Genomic DNA, 21,752 nt, shown 5'->3' on the forward strand with positions numbered 1-21,752 from the left:
CCACAAGCAACCATGTGATCACATTTCCTCATTTTTTTCAATCTTAAAAATAGCATGTATCCTACTTTGATTTATTTTGCTTTTTTCACTTTGAGTTTTATTTATACAGGGACATTCTTTGGGAGTGTGTTATGACTCTTCAAGTTGCATGTGACAGAAACAACTCAAAGTTGCTTAAACAGACACTAGAACTTACCGGGTCATAGAACTGAGGTGCCCAAGGAGGGTCCCCAAAAATAAAGTTGGATCTGGGCTTGGAACAGTATATGTGGGACTCTTTTCCTGCCAGGTCCTTTCTCTGTGGGGTGACCAACCCATCCCTGTTTGCCCAGGTCTGAGGGGGATCCTGGGCCTAAGACTTTCCATGTTAAAACCAGGAAAAGTTCCAGTTTGGTTTGAGTTGATCACTCGATCTCCCTGTCTCTGTTGGCTCTATTCAGGCTGGTCCTCCCCACCTGGTGTCAGAAACGGCAGAAGGAGCTCCAGGTACCTGCTTCTCACAGCTGGCACTCCAAGGAGAAAAGAAAGGGATGTTCCCCCAATGGTTCCAGCAATGGCTCAGGGGAGTCAGATTGTTCCTGCTTGGTCCAAATCCCTCTACTTAAAAAAATCAGGGTCATGAAGAACGCTGACCAGCCTCACTTGGGTCGTTTTTTCACCCTAAAGCTAAAGATTCAGGGTAAGCTATGGGGAACGATGTTTCCTCGCAGCGATGCCCTGCAGCCAAAGGCGCACGCCCCCTGCAGGGGATTCCTGGTCCTGCAGGTAGGGGTTGTCAATGGGCAGCCGCACACGGATTAGAGAGAAGATTTAACGAGATACATGGGTTTTCAGCACTTGAACAATTGTATCTCGGAGAATACTAATTAAATTGTGGGAAAAGCATGATTTCAATAAACATGCTTCTCTTCCTGCATAAAAACATTTTAATAATAATTATTCTATTTTAATTTATATTTATAAATATAAATATGCAAGTATCAAATACACATACAAATAAGTTAATTACTTAATATAAATGTAACTGATAATTTTATATAAATATACTTTTCTGTATATTTATTTTTTGCAATAATAGTTGTTACATTTGGATAGTACTTAGTAAGCAAAGAGATTTCTAGAACATTATCTCTTTTTTAAAATATTTCATTTATTTATTATTATATTATTTAATTATTTTGTTTTGGCAGGGGTAGGGGAGGTAATTACACTTACTCATTTCTAGACGAGGTACTGGGGACAGAACCCAGGATCTCACGCATGCTAAGCACTCCCTCTACCAGTTGAGCTGTCCCCTCTCCCTGCACATTATCTCATTTAACTTTTTTTTTTAATTAAGGAAACTTCCTTTATTATTTTTTTTATTGACATATAGTCAATTTACAGTGTATTAATTTCTGGTGTACAGAATAATGATTCAGTTATACATAAATATATTCCTTTTCACATTCTTTTTCATTATAGGCTATTACAAGGTATTGAATATAGTTCGCTGTGCTATACAGTAGGACCTTGTTGTTTATCTATTTTATATATAGTAGTTAGTATCTCATTTAATTCTTATAAGAATCTTCTTCAGAGAAGGACTATTGTTCCCATTCTGCAGATGAGAAAATTTAAGATTAAAATACGGGACTTGTCCTAAGACAAATACTGCATTTACCCAGCAAGAAATAGGAATGAAAAAAAACACGTAGGGGAAGCAGAGGTAAGATTTGTGTACACTGAGATTAAACTGAACCTGGTTTTATGAATTCTCCATTTAATTATTGCAATAACAGCAAGTGTTCAGAAGATGAAGTTTAGCTAATTCTAAGTCTCATGAAGGTTGGAGAATGACTGTATAATCAGACCCACCCAGGAATATTTTTCTCTTGTTCCTTATGTCACCTGGATATTTAGCCCATTTTCCTGGAAATGTTGGTCTTCTCATGCGAGCAGAAGGTACAGAAAAGATCAGGAAACTACTGTTTACTGAACATCTGCCTATGAGTCTGCATTATCTCAGTTTAGTCTTCACGAGAATCCTGTTGGGTCGGCACTTAGATCCAGGACCTCGTGCATGCTAAGCACACGCTCTACCACTGAGCTACACCCTCCCCGCCAGCATATGTTTTGAGTCTTCGTTTTGGTTATCCCTGTTACTGTTATTATTGTTTTCTTCATCCATAAAATGGATTTTCATTCAATAAATATTTATTGAGCACTTAGACACGGTGCAAGGTACTGAGCTGTAATAGTGACTAAGAATATAATTGTAACTAAGACAAATAGAACCTCTACTCTCATGGAGTATTCTGGAAGTAGAAGACAGATAATCAAAAGTAGACGGAGAAAATCATTAGAAATTACAAGTGCTGTGCAGTCAGCCTGCAGGCTGATACAGGAAGGGACCTGCTTTATTAATTTTTTTTCAGTTTTTTGTTTTGTTTTGTTTTGTTTTGTTTTGCTGGGGGGAGGTCATTAGGTTTCTTTCTTTATTTATTTCATTGGCGGTACCAGGGATTGAACCCAGGACCCAGTGCATGCTAAGCACACTCTCTACCACTGAGTTTTACCCTCCCCTCCAAAGGGACTTATTTTAAATAGGGTGAGTCAGGATAGGCTTCTTGGGGAAAATAACACATGAACTGCACCTCCAAAATGAGAACGAGGTGGGGCGGGTAGAGCTCAGTGGTAGAGTGCATGTCTAGCATGCAGGAGGTCCTGGGTTCAGTCCCCAGTACCTCCTCTGAAAATAAATAAGCCTAATTACCGCCTTACCCACCCCCCCAAATTAATTAAATAAATAATTTTTAAAAATAAATAAATAAATAAACATAATGACCTTCCCTCCACTCCCTGCAAAACAAAAAACCAAATGAAAACAAGCCATCAGAACGGGAAAGAGTTTCTAAGCAGAGGGACTAGGAATTGCCAAGATCCTGAGGTGAACAAGTGTCATGTGTTCAGGAGCCAGAAAAGCAGCCAGCGTGGCTGTGGCTGAAGGATGGAGGGGGAGGGCTGGATTCGGCTGGAAGCAGGCAAGGCCCTTGGGTGAAGGCCACGGGGCTGACGTGACCCGGCAGCGCCAGGTTCAGAGGGTTATTGGCAGAAGAGGCAGGAGCATGCGCGCAAGGGCTTGGCTGAAGGCAGGTGCAGAGGAAACGGTCAGTAACCGACCCTGGCTACAGGCCCCTCTCCCTGTCTGGTGCCGCCGTCCCTCTCTCTTCCTCTCTGTCCTACGATAGGCGAATTTCTTTCTAACTGCTTCCCCTGACTCCATTCTCAGCCTGCTTTAATCCATCCTCCACAGGGACAGAATGACTGGATAAAAATGCACGTCAATCTTGTGATCACGTCTCTCTCATTTGTAGAAATCTGTGGATCCCCATCACAGACAGCATAGCGTCCTAGCCTCTTTGCCAGACGGGGAGCTCACTGCAGTGTGGCCCCTCGGCCTTTGCAGCGACTTCTCTCCCTAGGCCCCGCCCCACCCCCATCCCATACTAAGCACCAGCTCTATCTACCAGGCAATCGTGGGTCCCCAAAGTGCCACTTTCAGCCTCCCTGCCTCCACTCGTGCCAGTCCCCTGCCAGGATGCTCTGGAATGCTCTTCCTCCCTCTCCCTCCTCTGACTGACATGTGCTTTTCTTTGAAGATTCAGCTCAGAGTCACACTCTCTGAAGAGCCTTTCCTAATTCTTGCTCCTGTGGACTCGATCGTCCTGTGTCACATTGTACACCTGTTAGTCTTGCAGTGCTGTGTTTGCAGTCCTAGTGGCCTCCTAGATTGACCTTCAAGGGTAGCACCCACACCTGCTAATTTTGTTTGCCATATTCCTCGGTCGCCTGGCACATGAGCAATGCTCAGAACAATGGAGTCTTGGCTCCTTGAAGTTCATTTAACTTGCACAAACTCAACTGTAGACACACACACACACACACACACACACACACACACACACACACACACACACACACTGTATGTAATTTTAAATGGTTTTGGCCATCCCTCCGCCGCCCTCCACTCCACCCAGTGCGTTGGGGGTCCGCAGTGAGCGTGACATGGATTCTGCTTGGTCTTGGTTCCTGTGGCTCATGAATCTTAAAGATACAGTGAGCGTCTCATAATATCGCCCCTCAGCTAAAGCCATCTTCTTCATCTGGTGCTTGTAAGAAGAAACCATCATCTGGACCCAGGTTAAAGGGAGACTGGCAGTGTTGGAAGTAGAGAGGGACTCCGTGTCATCTTAATGTGGCACATCCCCAAGAGATTTCTCCCAAGGAGTTCTAGTTGTATGCTGTTTGCCCTGTACACACGGACTCTGCAGCCTGATCTCTCTGTAGGATGTATGCCTTCTCTAAAATTTGTTGCATTTTTGATTGGCTAGTAATCGACAAAGCTAGGGAATGAGTGCAGATCGTCATATTTCTAATCTAGTGTTCTGTCCTCTATCCACGATGCAACATATGGAATCGCTCTTTTCTAAGAGTTGTTTTTACTTGAAAAGGCAGATGAGGTAAATGTGCTACCAAGAGATGATTTTCTGAAGCCAGCAGCCTTTGGACAAAACTTTGTCACAGAACTTTGAGCAACGACTTCAACATCAGGAAGAAGCTATCGTGTGTTGTCAAATGTGTGTAAAGGACATTGTTTTCATAACCCCTCTTTGGGAAACTTGTATTTGGGACCGGCACTGCCATTCTCCATGTCAGCCAACTTCTCCTCTTCCAGCCCCCCGGTATCTCATCACACACTTTGTACATTCAGTCTGTGATGGGTTTCTAGCCAGTATCACCCTTCCTGTTCCCAGCTTTACTGCTCTAACCCCGGCCATGGTGCCCATCCCCCAGGCGGACTGTTGGACCCATCGCATGGTCTCTCCAGCCCAAGTCTCTCTCTTCAAACCATTCTAATCCCCTTGACCTATTCTTCTAAGAATAACTTCTCAATCCCAAAAGTTTCTGTTGAAACTCAACCACTTTTTGAATTATTCAGTATAAACACCTCAACGTGGCATGTCAGATAGCAGCATGTCCCTGTGGGAAATCACCTCGATGTCACTGATGAATTAATTCCCACAGCTGCCACCCCTGAAAGAGACACTCCAGGAAAACCATGCCTCGTGTTCCTGCCTGTGGTCCTTTTCTTCCTGTCTTTCTCCTTACTTGGGTCATTGTCCTCTATTTTTCCTATTTAAATAATGGCCTGAATAAGTCTGTATCCAATGCCTTGTTGTTCAGGAAGTGTTCCCTGATTTTTTTCTCAAGTGTCCATTTTGTAAACCTTTGTTGTAACTCCTTTACATCATTCTGCAATCTTTGCATTTAAGATCATGAATGTGGATGCCCTATTACCCTGACTACTATTGTCTCTTTGGGGTCTTTCGTATTTTCAGCAGGCCGACACAGGGGGTACCCATGGGCTGAGAATAAATATTGAATTGAGTCGAATGGAAACAAATTTTAATACGTCCCTCAGCACTTCTACCCACTCAGCCGCAAGTCACCACCCCTCCACCACCGCACCTTCCCCCCCAACAGCCTAGATTCCTTTGCCAAATCCTGAGGAGTCAGCCTCAGACAGCATCTTCCAGCATATTCAGTTTTTTCCTGGGGATTTTCCTGAAGTCTTTCCTGCCCTTGATTAACAGCAATGGGACTGACCTCTCCCGGTTTTTTCCAAAGCACCTTGCTCATCTTGGGAATGTTCCTCAATGCCAAGTTCATCCTGGGGGTGGCCCCAGCTCAAGCTAGACCGTGCTTCAACCCAAAGCCCACAATCTGTGAGCTTAACCAATGAGCACCTCACTCTGCACCAAAGAAGTAAAAAAGAATGGCCCAACAGCAGAGGATTCTGCTTTAAAGACCAGATCTGGGTTTTTATAGGGCCGCATCTTTGATGGCAGTAACCCATCACTTGGTGAAGCAAATGACTCTGTGGAGATTTTTAGTGGTTTTTTTTTTTTTCCTGGATCTTGGAGTGGACAATTTGCAGCCTCAGAAAGCTATGTCCAAAGCAGCAATTATATTAATTACTTTCTCACTGGCCATTTTTTTCATATTCATTACTTTTCTTTTCTTCACTACATCATCACTGATCGCTTGACTTTAATCTATGTGGATAAAGAACAGCCTGAAAGCAATGCTGATTGAATTTAAGGTAAAGAAAGCAAAAGTTCTGAGCCTTTTTTTTTTTTTACGTGAACATGGACTCTACCATTTAATGCAGATCCAAGCCCACACATTGTTTAGACGTAGGTTTTACTTCCATTACAGGTTATCTTCATGTAAGTCATAAAAATACAATACAATGTCATGAGCCCAATTCAGCAACTCCACACTGCCGCCCACATTAACACAGACGGCTCCTAACAGAGGAAAAGAGAAGTGAAGTTGCTTGACCTAACTCACCAGTTCTTGACGTGGTTTCTCAACGCCTGTCTTTCTCTGGTCCTCTGACCTGAATAGTACGTGGCGTTCTTTCCTGAGATGCTTTTGAACAGAACCATGAGTGGAAGAAGATTCTTCCCAAATGTACCTTTTTCAAAATTGAGATATAATTAACATACAATATTATATTAGCTTCAGGTGTACAACATAAAGATTTAATATTTATATATACACTGTGAAATGGTTACCACAACAGGTCTGGTTGACATCCATTGCCACACACAGTTCCGTTTTTTGGGGGTTTTTTTCCTTTTGATGAGAATTTTTAACACTTACTTAAAACTTTCAAAGATACAATACGATATTACTAACTATAGTAACCATGATGTACATTACATCCCTGTGACTTATTTATTTCATAACTGGAAGTTTGTACCTTTTGACCCCCTTTACCCATTTTGCCCATCCCCCACCTCTGGTGACCACCAATCTGTTGTCTGTAACTATGTGTTTGGGTTTTTTGTTTGGTTGGTTGGTTTTTAGATACCACATGTGAGTGAAATCATACAGTATTTATCTTTCTCTGTCTGACTTATTTCACTTAACATAATGTCCTCAAGGTCCATCCGTGTCGTCGTAAATGGCAAGATTTCCACCTTTTTTGTGGCTGAATACACATATATATGCATATTTTCTTTACCTATCATCCATCAATGGGTACACAGGTTGCTTCCACGTCTTGGGTATTGTAAATAATGCTGCAGTAAACATGGGGGTGCATGTATCTTTTTTGAGTATGTGTTTTCATTTCCTGTGGATAAATACCCCGGAAGTGGAATTGCTGGATCATGTGGTAATTCTTGTAAGTTTTTGAGGAACCTCCATACTGTTTTCCATAGTGGCTGCACCAATTTACATTCCCACTAATAGCCCATAAGTGTTCTCCTTTCTCCATATCCTTGCTGACACTTGTTATTTCTTGTCTTTTTGATAATAGCCGTTAAAACAGGTGGGAGGTGATAGCTCATTATGGTGTTAATTTGCATTTCCCTGATCGTTAGTGATGTTGAGCACATTTTCATGTACCTGTAGGCTGTCTGTATGCCTTCTTTGGAAAAATATCTATTCAGTTCCTCAGTCTACTTTTTAATCGGATTGTTGGTTTTTGATATTAAGTTGTATGAATGGTATATATATATGATATTTACCCTTTATCAGATATATGATTTTTAAATATTTTCTCCCATTTAGTTGGTCACCTTTTTGTTTTGATGATGGGTTCCTTTGCTGTTCAGAAAGTTTTTAGTTTGATACAGTCCCACTTGTTTATTTTTGTTTCCGTTGTTTGTGCTTTTGGTGTCAAATCCAAAAAACCATCACCAGGACCAGTGTCAAGGAGCTTAACCCCCTTACATTTTCTTCTAGGAGTTTTATGGTTTCAAGTGTCACGTTCAAGTCTTTAATCCATTTTTGAGTTAATTTTTGCATATGGTGAAAGAGAGATATCCAGTTTCATTCTTTTGCATGTGGCTGTCCAGTCTTCCCAGGACCATTTATTGAAGAGACTATCTTTTCCTTCCAAATATATTTACTTTGTATCCACTTCAGTGCGGTGTTTTCAGAGGTTAGAAGTTGTGCTTTCAAAGCTTTGCCCTTAGGCTGTGTACTTCTGTGATACTCATTCCCCCATAATCTTTCTCTTCAGCCAGATTTTAAAAGGTCAGAACTTGACTGTGACAATATCAGAAGATAAGACTGCAATCCTTACTCACAAGCAAGCTGAAGACACTGAGATCACCCTACTGGAGTCAGCTTGCTGCCACCGTCAGTCCTCTCTTCTAGATACATCCTCTTTAGTCACCACCTTCCTTGGCCCCAGTCCTCACATAATTCCTCCTTCCTTGAAAATCTGTAATTCTGTCCTCAGTTCAAGTTGGAGCTACTTCTCTGTGCAACTTGGGCTCAGCCGAGAAAATAGAAAAAGAAAAAGAGAAAAGAGAAAAGAGAACCCTCCTGACTAAGCCTCCAAACGCCCTCCCGGGTCCCAGGTGGACACTGCCCATCGCAGACCCTGAAGTCCTGGCCGGGCGTGGGGTGACTCCTGGGGGGGCTGGACATCTGCCTGGCTGGTGTCTCCTCTCCTAGGACTTTGGTCTGTCTGAGCTGACTGCCCCCCACCCCACTTCCAAGCAAGCCTTCTCGGTTTCTCTCTGGTCAGTTGTGCTACCACATTTGCAGCTTTCCCCCGCACTTAACCCAAGCAAACTCCCCAGTGCGATGTTCCCCCTCTTTGTTCTGTGCAGATTCTAGAATAATCACATTTAGAGCTGAAAGGAGTCTCAGGGACCATCTAATTCCAACCCTAAAGTGGTACAAAGTTGGAAATTGAGAACCAGAGAGGTCAAATGGCTGGTTGATTACTCTGCCCCATAAAATGGGTTCACATTTGCTGGTTTCATTGCCCATTTATTGTAAATGTTAAAAGAAGCATTTCCATTCACAAGACCCTGTATTTTTTCTATTAATTCCCTCTTTACAGAAAGACGATCTCTCAGGCCATAATGTGGCGTGAACAGAGGGGGTTTTGAGATACAGGTAACACTGTATAACAGGTATTTTCCTTTTAGATTCTCCCCTCATTGCACAGGGTGTTGCTGAGACATGATTATATCCACTGGGGAACATCGGTGAAGTTAGAATTAAGTGTATTCTTTTAGGTTCACTGTAAATCTACCCACAGATGTTCATCATTTTGCCCTCCTTCCTTAGTGGTTCGGGGATATGTGGGGAAGGGTCACGTAGAGTTTTTATGCACCACAGTTGGCAGTCTTTTGATGATCTGCGTGCTCCTCTTACCCAGATCAATGGTTTAAACATTTCCTTTCCTTCCATACTGTTCAGTTATTGAACACCTTCTAGTCGGTATATCATTCAGCAGTGAAGGCTTAGGATCAATGGTATCTAGGGTGACCAGTCCATCCTGGTTTTCCCAAGACTTTCCCAGTTTTAGCACTAAAAATCCCACATCCTGGGAAATCCCTCAGTGCTGGGAAAACTGGGACAGCTGGTCACCCTAAGTACTGCCATTACATCTTCCTGCTCGTCTTTCCAATGCACAGAGCATCTTGGGACTGAGAATTAGTGCCCTAGATATTCATGTCCCACAGAACAGCACTGACCATTTACTGAAAAAGAAAAAATATATATAATAGGCTAATAGAAACCACTCAGTTATGTAGGTTACAACACATTTAATACACACTGAAGGGTAGTCATCGAAGCTACACTGTCAGACCTGAGAGCCCTAACCAAAGCCGACCAGGACTGAGCTTACTCTGTTTATAACAATTTTTCCATTGTTTCTGAGGAGAAAGAATGGAGTTTAAGGATGTCATTTAAAAAGATAGATCATAAATATAAAATCTGAACCTAAAACCAGTTTAACCAGTGGGAGACTCAAACGCAAAGATTTTCTCCAATTAAGTACAAACGCAGAACATATCTTGGAGGCAAATTTGTTCCAGCTTTCATTTCTATGAAAGCAGAAGAAACATCTGATTTTGGGGATTTATCCAAGCACTCTGCCCTAACAAACTGTCCAAATGAAAGTAAATAACAAGTTCCGTGGGAAAGAAGCTAGTGTGACAGTAGACTGAATTCACTGAAAATGAACCAGGAATTTAATAGGGCTATTAAAATTAGAAGTGGGTGGAAACCACTGCCCATCTTTATTTTAAGACTGTTTTGTTTTTATTTCTTTGAAAACGTTTAGAAGAAAACGAATATCTTCAAGACACAGATCTCTAGAAGCGCTGAATTATAAAATACTGTCTCTTAATAGAAATACCATCTCCTTGCAATTTCAAGTCAACATTCAAAGTAGAGGGTTGGAGGAGTTTGGAGGTACTTGGTATCAGAAGAATACCCAGATTTGGACAGATGTGGGATATTCTGATAAGATCTTCTCCTTACAAATCTGCAGTCTTTTTTTCCTCAGAGCAGACATTTAGAAACAGAGAAAAGTTGCTTAGAAAAACAAATAGTCACCAATTCTGTTCCTTGAGAATTAACAGCCTAAAGTCAAAGGTAAAATGTGTATGTGGATGGGGCGGGGGTGGAGGTGGGGGCAGGGGTTTGTTTGCTTTTTGCTTTTGTTTTTGCTTGGAAAATTAGAATTAAATCTGGGTATTTACGCCTAAGAGGGAAAGAAATTTGCTACTCCCAAAAGGCTGCTAGGGTCATAGAAAAAAATAAAAACCTGTGTGACCTGGAAGAATGGGGTTAAGCTGGAGTGATGGAATGTGGAAGAGAGTGGGGAGAAGATACAGAAGGTGTCTGAGCCATGTTTACTTTCATAGACTTTCTTTTTTTTTTTTTAATTCTTTTTGTTGTTGTTCTTTTTTGGGGGTTGGTAATTAGGTTTGTTAGTTAGTTTGTTTGTTTGAATGGAGGTTTACTGGGGATTGAATCCAGGACTTTGTGCATGCTAAGCACACACTCTACCACTAAGCTATACCCTCCCCGTTTTTCATAGACTTCCTACAACTCCTTTTTAAGAACTGGGAAACTAAGGCACAGTGATCCCAAGAAACTGTCCCAGGGACACCTAGTAACGAGCAGAGACAGATTTAAGCCCTGTTCCAAAGTCCTGGTCCTCGCCGCCACGCTCCATCACAAGCTTTTGCAGGGTGCGCCAGAGGTAACCACGTCCAATGCAGTTTGAAAGAGCAGGTTCAAGAGGCCGCAGGTGGGAATGAGGCCAGTGCCCTCGCTCCAGGGAGTAGGGAGAGGCCTGAAGAGGCTGGTGCTGCCTGGGATAACGATGGCCTTGATGGCTTCACTTGTACTTTGGGATCTTTTGGGTGAAGAATGACCCCCCCCCCCAAGCACCACTGTTCTGCTTCACTAAAGGTACCTAAGAAGGTGCGCAGGTGCTTTGGATCTTGTGTGAGCCAAAGCTGGCAACAGAGATGTCACAGACTTGCTGAGTATGCCTGATGCGCAAGGCATCATTCTAAGCTCCTTTTATGTCCTAACCTATTTGAACCTCTTTGGAATGCTATGAGGTCAGTGTTTTACAGAAGAAAGGAAACCGAGGCATCTAGTCCAGTGCTTTGCGATGTGAGCCCCGTGGGGGCCGAACAGACGACTCAGGCAGGAATCAGCATTGCTGCTCTCCCCCAGTTCACATTTCTTCACTGAGAAAGTGATTGCAAAGACCCTGATGTTACAAAACTTAGGCCTGGAGGAACTTGATGATTATCTAGAAAAGAAATCAGCCAGCGACATACAGCCTGTGGGTTTAATCTGGCCTATTTTTGACCTGCCCACAAGCTAAGGATGATGTCACGTTTTGAAGTGACTGGAAAAAAAAAAAATCAAAAGGAGAGTATTTTATGACATGAAAAAGATAAGAAATTGAGATAACAGTGTCCAGAAATGAAATTTCAGCAGGTCACATCGACATACTGCTATGCCTACTTCTAGAACACAGCAATAGAGCTGAGCGTTTGCCTCAAAAACCAAATGGCCCCCAAGCCTAAAATACTTACTTCCTGGCCTTTTACAGAAAAAGCGCTGATGTCTGATGCAGAAGTGTGTGGTTAACACATTTGCCTACCATTTTTTTCGGAAAAAGTTTTGTCAGAATTCTGAGTTTCCTAGATAATTTAAAGCCTACCCTTTTGTGCACAAAGCGGTTAATTAAAAGAACGAATTTGAATAAACATATTTCAGAAGTGCCTTTTTAATAGACTATGCAGTATATATGTACAAGATATATATTAATACACCTGTATTTCTGTTTCACTAAATGTCAGTTCTCTGCTTATTTTCAATCCTAAAACACTGGGGTAGCCCAGTGTTGACACAGATCTTCCCAGTTTTCAAGCCCTTTCATTAACATTTTTGCACATTTTATTTTTATTTACTTATTTTTTATTGAAGTATAGTCAGTGACAATGTGTCAATTTCTGGTATACAGCATAATGTCCCAGTCACGCATATATATACATATATTCATTTTCATATTCTTTTTCATGAAAGGTTAATTATAAGATATTGAATATAGTTCCCTGTACTATACAGAAGAAATTTATTTTTAACTTATTTGATAATTTTAAATACTAGAGGGAATGATACAGTGTGATCACTGAGTTGTACAAATGCCAGTCATCCTTAAACTGAATGATCTGTTTTTGGAATTTCTTTTTTCCTTTTTTTATTGAAATATAGTTGATTTACAATATTGTGTTAGTTTTAGATGTACAGCGAAGTGATTCAGATTTCTTTTTTCAGATTATTTTCCATCATAGATTAATACAAGGTATTGAATATAGTTCCGTGTGTTACACAGTAAATCCTTGTTGCTTTTCTATTTTATATACAGTAGTGTGTATCTGTTAATCTCATACTCCTAATTTATTCCCCCCCCCACCTTTCCCCTTTGGTAACCATAAGTTTGTTTCCTATATCTGTGAGTCTCTTTCTGTTTAATATGTAGATTTATTTGTATTATTTTTTTAGATTCCACAAATAAGTGGTGTCCTATGATATTTGTCTTTCTCTGACATACGTCACTTAGTATCGTATTCTCTAAGTGTATCCATGTTGCTGCAAGTGACAGTATTTCATTCTTTTTTCTGGCTGAGTATATACACACACACACACACATACATACATATACATACCACGTCTTCTTAAACCAGGCATCTGTTGATGCCCACTTGAGCTGTTTCCGTGTCTAGGCTATTGTAACTAGCGCTGCTGTGAACTTTGGGGTGCATGTATCTTTTTGAATTAGAATTCTCTTCTTTTCTGGATATGTGCCCAGGAGTGGGATTGTTGGATCACTTGGTAGCTTTATTTTTAGTTTTTTATGGAAACTTTTGGAGTTTTTCTTGAACCCACTTCATTCTCAGTCTGTCGCCATAGCTAACAAAAGGGCACTGAACCTACCAGTCCTGCATCTTTCCTCTCTGATATGTGACCCCTTATCTGCTTAGATCCGAGACAGTTTGTTATGATTGTGTCTAAACTAAGAGTGAATAAGCCTCAGCCTCGAGAGGGGTTCAAATACATAAGCTTTACAGAGAGGAGGATATAGCTCAGTGGCAGAGTGCATGCTTAGCATGCATGAAGTCCTGGATTCAATCTAATTACCTGCCCCCTAAAAAACAAGACAAAAAAGAAAAAAACAAATACATGAGCTCTGATGCTTAAACCAAAGATGATAGACGGCATCTTGACGGCAAACAGGGTCTTCAGGGTGCTTGTGGGCGGGTGGACTCGTGTTTTAAAAATTTGTTAATTGCATGATAACATGTAAGGAATTTGGGAAAAAAAATTTTAATAAAATTCAGATTCCTCATTCCTCTTAAAATATCTGAAGCACTGGCAGCACTGGCCCAGTGACCCCACGTGACATTCCCTGCTGGCATTGAGAGGAACCTGCTTGCTTTAGTTGGGGCACAGGCTCTTCTCCGTTGTCCCCACCCTCCCTCAACCTCATAACACCTTGGCCAAGTGCTAGCTGCCACTCATGAACTCACTCACCCTGTTTTTCCTACCCTCCCAGCTTCACTTATTTTTCTTACTGACTTCTTCCGCTTACCTGCCCGTACACACTGGAGTGCACGAATCCAGCCTACCAGGTGTGATTATTATTTGGGTTGCCAGACCTTTTCCTGTTGACTTTCTGGATCTCGCTGTGGCCAGAGTGAGTTTGCCAGAACGACACAAGCCAAGCCTTCGTGGGAAGCGGGGAGGTGTAATCGTGCTGGAGATGGGAGGCCAGTGGCTTGGGGGCCATTTGCTTTTCGAGGCAACTGCTCCGCTCTATTGCTGTGTTCTGAGAGTAGACCTAACAGTATGTGGCTGTCCAAAAACACAGCCAGTGCTTGTGCAGAGAGAAGCAGTCAGAGGGAGAGGAGACCTAGAAGGACTTGGGAACAGATCAGGCCCAGATTATAACCCTGCTCCCGCAAGAAGGTGTTTTTATTTACCTCCGAGAGCCCAGCTGGGGTGGACGCACAGCTCTGACAAGGTCCATGAGAACTAAAGTGACTGTCGGGGGGAAAAGTTCCCACCGTGATCTCCCAAAGCCCCCAGACAGCCCCGCCTTTTCTTTTCATGCTTGAGCTGAGCTAATTATGTGTGTCCGCGGCTGTCCTTGGGCTGCCTCCTTGATTGTGACAGTAAAGGTTATCCTGGGCCAGAGAGAGGCAAGGAGTGATACCAAATGCCCTCTTGATGACAGTTTTCACTATGTTAAGCCAACTAGAGTGAATGGAGCAGAAATCCTGTGCTGGTAGGAAGTTAATCGCTTAGCCCAATTATTTGCTGGAAGAAAATGCCGGTTCAGTTGCCACAGATACCAAGCAAAACAAACCAACTGCTGGGCCAACCACTAAAAAGGGCACTGCGTTCTCATCTCTGGCTGTTCATCTAAATCACTGTCAATAAGGCAGGGCAGACTATGGAAGGGGTTGGGGGATCCTGCTGTTTTGAACCGTAAATCACGTCGCACCCCTTCTCCCTACTTGCAAGCTGCTTTGACTCAGTCGTGATGAAAGATTTCTGGAGTTTGCTTTGCACTGGCGTTGGACCAGCGCTCCCTATTGTAGGATCGAGGACCAAGGCAAAAAGAGACAGGAAAAAACCAACTGAACCTGCAGCGAGAGCCTTCTGCCTCCCTCTGCAGTCCACTCTGAGTCCTACCAGGCATAACTTCCCAGATCAGGGTGTGGCTCTAGTCAGAATCAAGGGAAGAGAAAGCATCCAAACAGAACTTCCTTTTCTCCAGCCACATTTCTACTCTTTTCTTCTTCTTCTTCTTCTTCTTCTTCTTCTTCTTCTTCTTCTTCTTCTTCTTCTTCTTCTTCTTCTTCTTCTTCTTCTTCTTCTTCTTCTTCTTCTTCTTCTTCTTCTTCTTCTTCTTCTTCTTCTTCTTCTTCTTCTTCTTCTTCTTCTTCTTCTTCTTCTTCTTCTCCTTTCTTCTTATTTCTTCTTCTTCTTCTTATTTCTTCTTCTTCTTCTTCTTCCTCTTCCTCTTCCTCTTCCTCTTCCTCTTCCTCTTCCTCTTCTTCTTCTTCTTCTTCTTCTTCTTCTTCTTCTTCTTCTTCTTCTTCTTCTTCTTCTTCTTCTTCTTCTCCTTCTTCTCCTTCTTCTTCTCCTTCTTCTCCTTCTTCTCCTTCTTCTTCTCCTTCTCCTTCTCCTTCTCCTTCAGTAAAGGGAGAGAGACATGGGGAAGGAATTTAACCTTCACTCTTTTGGAGTGGCAATAAATCAACCCATTTGAAAGCCTTAAGGAGGTCAATGTGTTTCTTCTCCGTGACCAATCAAATTATCGTTTCCTTAATAGGGTCAGAAATGTTGGCTGTTTTTCAGAAGGGAAGCAGCAGGAGCAATAACTGCTAATGCTTCTCTGAATCTCTGCGGACAGATACATAAACCCCGAGCACGGGTTATCTCAGTTCATGTTCTTAACAGCCACGTGGAAGAGGAATCACTGTTATTTTCCATCTCGCAGACAAAGAACCTGGTGCTGAGGGAGGTGGAGTACCTTTACCCTGCTGGTACAGCTGGTCAGTGACTACCCGGGATTTGAAGCCAGTTAGACTGGCTCCAGCATCTTGACCAGGTTGCTGCAGAATTAAGGCTCTGGCTTCTATCCAGCTGAATGACTTTGAAGAAAATATTTGTTTTGGCCTTAGTTTCCTCGTCTGTAAAAGAGAGGGGTGTGTGAAGTAAGCTTCAAGATCCCCACCAACTCCATGGGCCCATTGCCAAATCAGTATCTATCCATCACATCCATGCTACTGTTGTCATTCATTGGTCCAGTGAACTACAGGAAGTTAAGGGGTGGAGTGGGATGGGAGGGGATGGGGAGCTTGCTGGTTCTACACCAGTGTCTCCCTAACAGGCGCAGCGGCTCCAACTGCAGCATCATGCCCAGACAGGTAGGATAGCGGGTGATTGCAGCAGTGAGATGGAATCAGGGCCACTTTTAGCTCCGGGGCTGCCCTGGGTTGATCTGTTATTTGGACCGGTAACTTTCCCCCAGAAGCGTCCTTACTGCATTAGCCTGCAACTGCTCCCCATTTCCTGAGTGCTGGTGGCACCTGGCACAGGTGAGCTCTGAGAACCCCTGTGTAATGTGACCAGACCTGCTGGGCGTCTCTTCCTGGCTCCCCTGCATGACACTGACTGATACTTCCAGGAGTTCTGCCGCTGCCCCCAAGCCTTTGTTCTCTCTTCAGCGCCAGGAAGTGGGAGAGGGGGTTGGGTGAAAAGAAGACTCCTTTGAGTTCTGTGAAATGATCTCCAACCTGAAGATGTCAGGGTTTTGGAGAGATGGCTAGTCACTCCACACACCGTAGACAATCCTGTGCCAGCAGCTCCAGTTACCTGACGCTCTGTGTGAAATTGGAACCACTTTTGCTCTCTGGGAATAATGACTATCACGTTTCCCCCTGGCAGGCAAACTAAGGTATGTTTATTTCACTTAGGCCTCGACCCCGACCCTTTCATGTTAAAAGTCACTCCTAGATTCCTTCTGCCCTCACCTCATGCCCCCCAAGTCTAATTGTGATTTCCGTCTTCCCAGAGCCTGCACGTTCGCATACGTGCCAGGTGACACCATCAGCAACTGCCTGATTTAATCCAGAGAACTTCGCCTCCCTCACCATCTTCTTTTTCCCTCCGATAATTTACTTAGGTATGTCGCAAGGGTGTTCTTCCTTATCTGTGTCTGTATGTGCCCAGAAGTAGAGATAACTCTGAAATGAAAAGAAGTGGCAGAGAAACAGGAAGAGAAAGAAACCCGAGGAGCCAAAATCCTCAGTGCGGTGGCTTCCAAGAACTGCTAGCCGCTTGCGGGGTTAATTGGAAAAAGTAGAACCACTTAATTCAAAGAAGGCAAGGGGGAAGCGTGAGAAGAGACAGGAGATGCGATCGACCGGCTTAGATGGGATGGAGGGGGTGGGGCGAAGCCGGAGAAACAGCCCGGGAGAAAGGAGACGTCATTCCGGACCAGAACGCAATTTGCTGAGACCCGCTGGCGTCTTGTATGCAAATAACCAGGGCTTCCCGGAGGCCGGGCTGAGCCGGGCGCGCTCGGCTTGCAGCCGGAGTCAGCGCCGAGGCCTGAAGCCCAGCGCCAGGGAGGGAAGCATCTCCGGCCGTCGCCGAGGGAGGATGGACGCGACCCAGAAGCGGAGAGTAAATGAGGATTAAAGCACTCGGGGGAAGGAAGCCCTCTTGAGAAGCTGTCGAAATTCAAGGTGGGCAGAAGAGGTCAATTCGACCCTCTGACCCTTGTGGTTTCAGGGACCCCTCGATTCTCCATCCTTGGCGAGAGAGTCCTTCCCCAGGGAAGTGAAGATAATGAACTTTTGGAGGTATTACCTTTTTGCTTCCACTGTGTTCAGTGTGGTGATTTTTGTGGTCCTTTACAATAGCCGGTTAAGCCTGCCAAAAAGTTATGGGAAGCTGAATAGTTCCAGTGAAAGATATTTTCAAATACATGCCTGTAATTACGCCTTAGAAGACAAGTCATCCTTTTTGTGGGAAAAGACATTGCCATCACCGGTGGGAAGTGTCCCTTGCAAGGACTACCTGACCCAGAATCACTACATCACAAGCCCCCTGTCAGAAGAAGAAGCTGCGTTCCCCTTGGCATATGTCATGGTTATTCACAAGGACTTTGATACTTTCGAAAGGCTCTTCAGGGCTGTTTATATGCCCCACAATGTCTACTGCGTGCACGTGGATGAGAAAGCCACCGCTCATTTTAAGAAATCTGTGTGGCAGTTACTGAGTTGCTTCCAAAATGCTTTTCTGGCTTCCAAGGCAGAGCCTGTGGTCTACGCAGGAATTTCCAGGCTCCAGGCTGACCTGAACTGCCTGGAAGACCTGAGGGCCTCGGAGGTGCCCTGGAAGTACGCCATCAACACCTGCGGGCAAGATTTCCCCCTGAAAACCAACAGGGAAATCGTTCAGCATCTGAAAGGCTTTAAAGGGAAAAACATCACCCCAGGGGTGCTGCCTCCCGATCATGCGATTGGACGGACCAAGTATGTACACCGAGAGCACCTGAGCAAAGGTGGCTCTTTTGTGAAAAATACTTATATTTTAAAAACCTCACCTCCACATCAGCTGACCATCTACTTTGGCACTGCCTATGTGGCGCTCACCAGAGAGTTTGTCAACTTTGTCTTCCAGGACCAAAGGGCCATTGATCTCCTACACTGGTCAAAAGACACATACAGCCCTGATGAACATTTCTGGGTAACACTTAATAGGATTCCAGGTAGGTACATTTCCGTTCCCATTTTCCCTTATCCATAGATTGAGTTCGCTAACCTTCAGCTCCTCCTTGAAATTATTTGGGAAAAAAAAATTAAATGCCTCGGAAGTTATTAGTCTGGTTGCTTTTTAGTGACAGTTGAGTGCCAGCTCTGTTGTCTTGTAAGTGTGCAGTGTAGTGACAAAAGAGGTATGCTGAGTTACAGGAGCTCTGGCAAAACTACCATTGTCCGAGTATCACGTAGTTACTGACTTTTAGCGCAGTCCTTTTTTTTTTTTTAAAGTTTGAGATGTAATTGACATATAATAGCTCAGTCTTTTGAATGAATGACTTTCGTGGCCCTTGATAAGCACAGCTGTAACATAATGAGACTGATTTTTGAATAAGCATTCTAGAATTTATGAGTTGAAATAGTGTTCCTTTCAGAGGATGTTACACAGTGTGACACTGATGCCTAAAGTCATCGCTCAAAACTCATGGGGGCCATTTTCAGAATCTTTGAATCCCTTTTGGATGTTTACAGATGATGATTCCGACTTAAACGTCTCTAGTCTTAGACCTGATCAAGTGTCCAGGTCCTAACTGACTTGGTTCCATAAAGCTAGTCTGCTGTTTTATTGCCTAGAAGAATGGGTAACAATGAATTGAAATATACAGAGAGAGAATCTAGCTGGAGTTGATCCAGAGTAAATTCTCAGTTTTTAAGTCCCATTGTATTAGAAATTCCCCTTTGCAGCCTCTTGTTTTTATATATTGTGAAGTCATTCCCGTTATTTATGATCATTGAGGGCCAAGGTGTGCCAGGTGTGGAGCCAGAAAATAGCACCAAACTCCCTCTTTGATTCGGGACTGGGTCCCTTTTCAAAATTCTGTCTCCCAGGTGTTGTCTGGGAAGACCTGTGTGACCTGCAGGGCCTCTTCGTGGTGATGTCTCAATGCACCCATTTGCCACTATTGTGCCAGCATGGCTGTGGGTGTCAGCCCTGTGGGGGGGGGGGTGACCTCATGACTACCATGCTTGAAATAACTCCCTGCTCTTCCTGTAGTATCATTATTATTGACACATACGAGTGCTGCCTTCATAGCTAAAAGTAGACTCACGGCAGTTATTAGGTGCCTAATAATCCAGCATCCCTAAGAGTTAAACCAGAATGATGGTTACAGAAACCTACTTAGAGGGGGGCAGAAAGAGGCAGGGTGACTGGGGACCGAGACATGCTATCCTACGAGAGTTTCATTTCAGGCATCCTAGATTAACAGTTCGCAAAAACTTGCAGGAGGGGAAGTGAGCCAACATTTATCATAGTGTAGGGAGCATTCATCCTAGTCATCCACAAATAACTATTTCAAACACATGTGAACATTCTGTGCTTGGCATTTTATCCTGTTTTGGTTAATACAGTTTGTGCTCGATATGTTCTGTGTCATTTCTTTGAATCATGGGAAATAATCCTTGCTCTCCTCGTGTACAGAGGAAGAAAGGGGGCTTAGAGAGAGAGATGTAATGTGCTCATCTTCACACAGTTTGTCCAAGGCAAAGCTGGGATCTGATCTTGGATTTGGGTAGCCTGAAGTTTAAGCTTTTTCTCTTGCACTGGGAAAAGGAATAATCCTTTTTTTCTTTTTCCCTTTCGTGTATATCTAAAGCAAATTCCCTGAAGAACCCCAGAAAGGTGAAAGGGTGAGGTTTGGGGGAAAAAATGTGGAGGGCAATGGAAGTAAACTCTGCTGACCACTTCAAGCTGGAAATAAGGTTAGCAGGGATGTAGAGGGGAAGTGTGTGTGTGTGTGTGTGTGTGTGTGTGTGTGTGTGTGTTTTGGAAGCGGACAGAGACAGCAGGGACCACTGTGCCGGCTGGAGTCATAGGAAAGTGTCCTGGCTGGAACCGATGGCCACACCCCACCCAGGCTTCTGTGCTGCGTCCTCTGCTTCCATCTAGAACATGCTTTGTTCTGGCACTTCGTCTCTGAGCCAGTGAAAACGGGAAGTATTCCTCCGTCAATATGCTCAGACAGGCTGGTGGGCGAGAAGCAACCAGGCTGACTTTGAACCTGAGCACTGTTATGACAATAAAGGAAACTGAAACATCTTGAGGATGTTGTCTTCACACAGAGTAGAAGGCTTCAAAAAAAAGAGACATTTTGACATCTTTCTTTTCAGCGATCAACAGATACTTAATTAGTCCTTCATGGTACCAAGCACGATGCTGTGAACTGAGGATAGCTCTGCAAGAAGGCATTCATGACTTTATGGCATTTAAGTTTTGAGATTAGAATGGTTGAATGTCAAGTGTAGTGACTCTTCAGTATCTTGGTCTAATTTTAGAATGTTGAGCTAATTTTCCCCCACTCCAACCCCTCAAAATGTTGTGGGGTTTTTTTTTTTTTTCTCTGAATTTCCGTCCCTATTTTAAAAACATTTTGTGAAAGTTAGTTTTTTTACAGAACAGGAAATGTATTCACAAGGTTCTCAATTTTTAAAGTTTGCACTCCATCAGCTACTGGTATTGTGTCCTTGGCTCTCCTTCCAGAGATATTTTATTACATTTTAGACACTAAAAGGAATTAAACATCATGTGTGGAAGACAGTAGATAACCTTTTTTTTTTAGTTCACTAAAGTATGCAGAGAAAGAAGAAGAATCCTTATTTTAGGCATCCTATTGTCTGCAAGTGAGGAACAAGATGTATTTTTTCTGTTTTTAATCGAAGTACAATCAGTTTACAATGTTGTGTTGATTTCTGGTGTACAGCATAGTAATTCAGTTATACATATATATATATATATATATATATATATGCTACTTTTCATAATCTTTTTCATTATAAGCTATTACAACATATTGACTATAGTTCCCTGTGCTAGACAGTAGGACCTTTTGTTTATAAGATGTATTTTTCACCTAGATCATGTGCAGACATTTAGGAAGCTAATTTTCATTGAAGAGCTCAAGTTTTTCTTACTTTGAAGCCTTCCGAAATCTCTGCCCAAGGAGTTTTGTGGGACAAAGGTGCCTGGGAGCTTTGCTTCCCACAGCCCGGGGATGGTGGGTGTACAGAACCTCAGACAGA

General features: G+C 43.1%; 1 protein-coding gene across 7 annotated transcripts in view; it reads left to right on the top strand.

Annotated features, from left to right (window-relative positions):
* The window catches only part of GCNT2 (glucosaminyl (N-acetyl) transferase 2 (I blood group)), a 112,203-nt gene that overhangs the window by 60,101 nt on the left and 30,350 nt on the right, over positions 1 to 21,752 (top strand). The window contains exon 1 of one of the 7 annotated variants that reach the window (XM_074348090.1): positions 10,535 to 18,685. The exons of 5 other annotated variants lie outside the window; for them this stretch is intronic. In XM_074348090.1, the coding sequence (XP_074204191.1) occupies positions 17,761 to 18,685 (925 nt within the window). In that variant the 5' untranslated portion in view covers positions 10,535 to 17,760. Of the gene's footprint in view, positions 1 to 10,534; positions 18,686 to 21,752 lie in introns of those variants that run through there. One more of the 7 variants, XM_010945732.3, reaches the window with a different exon arrangement.

Source organism: Camelus bactrianus, chromosome 20 (assembly GCF_048773025.1).
Source record: "Camelus bactrianus isolate YW-2024 breed Bactrian camel chromosome 20, ASM4877302v1, whole genome shotgun sequence".
NCBI classification, from domain to species: Eukaryota; Metazoa; Chordata; class Mammalia; order Artiodactyla; family Camelidae; genus Camelus; species Camelus bactrianus.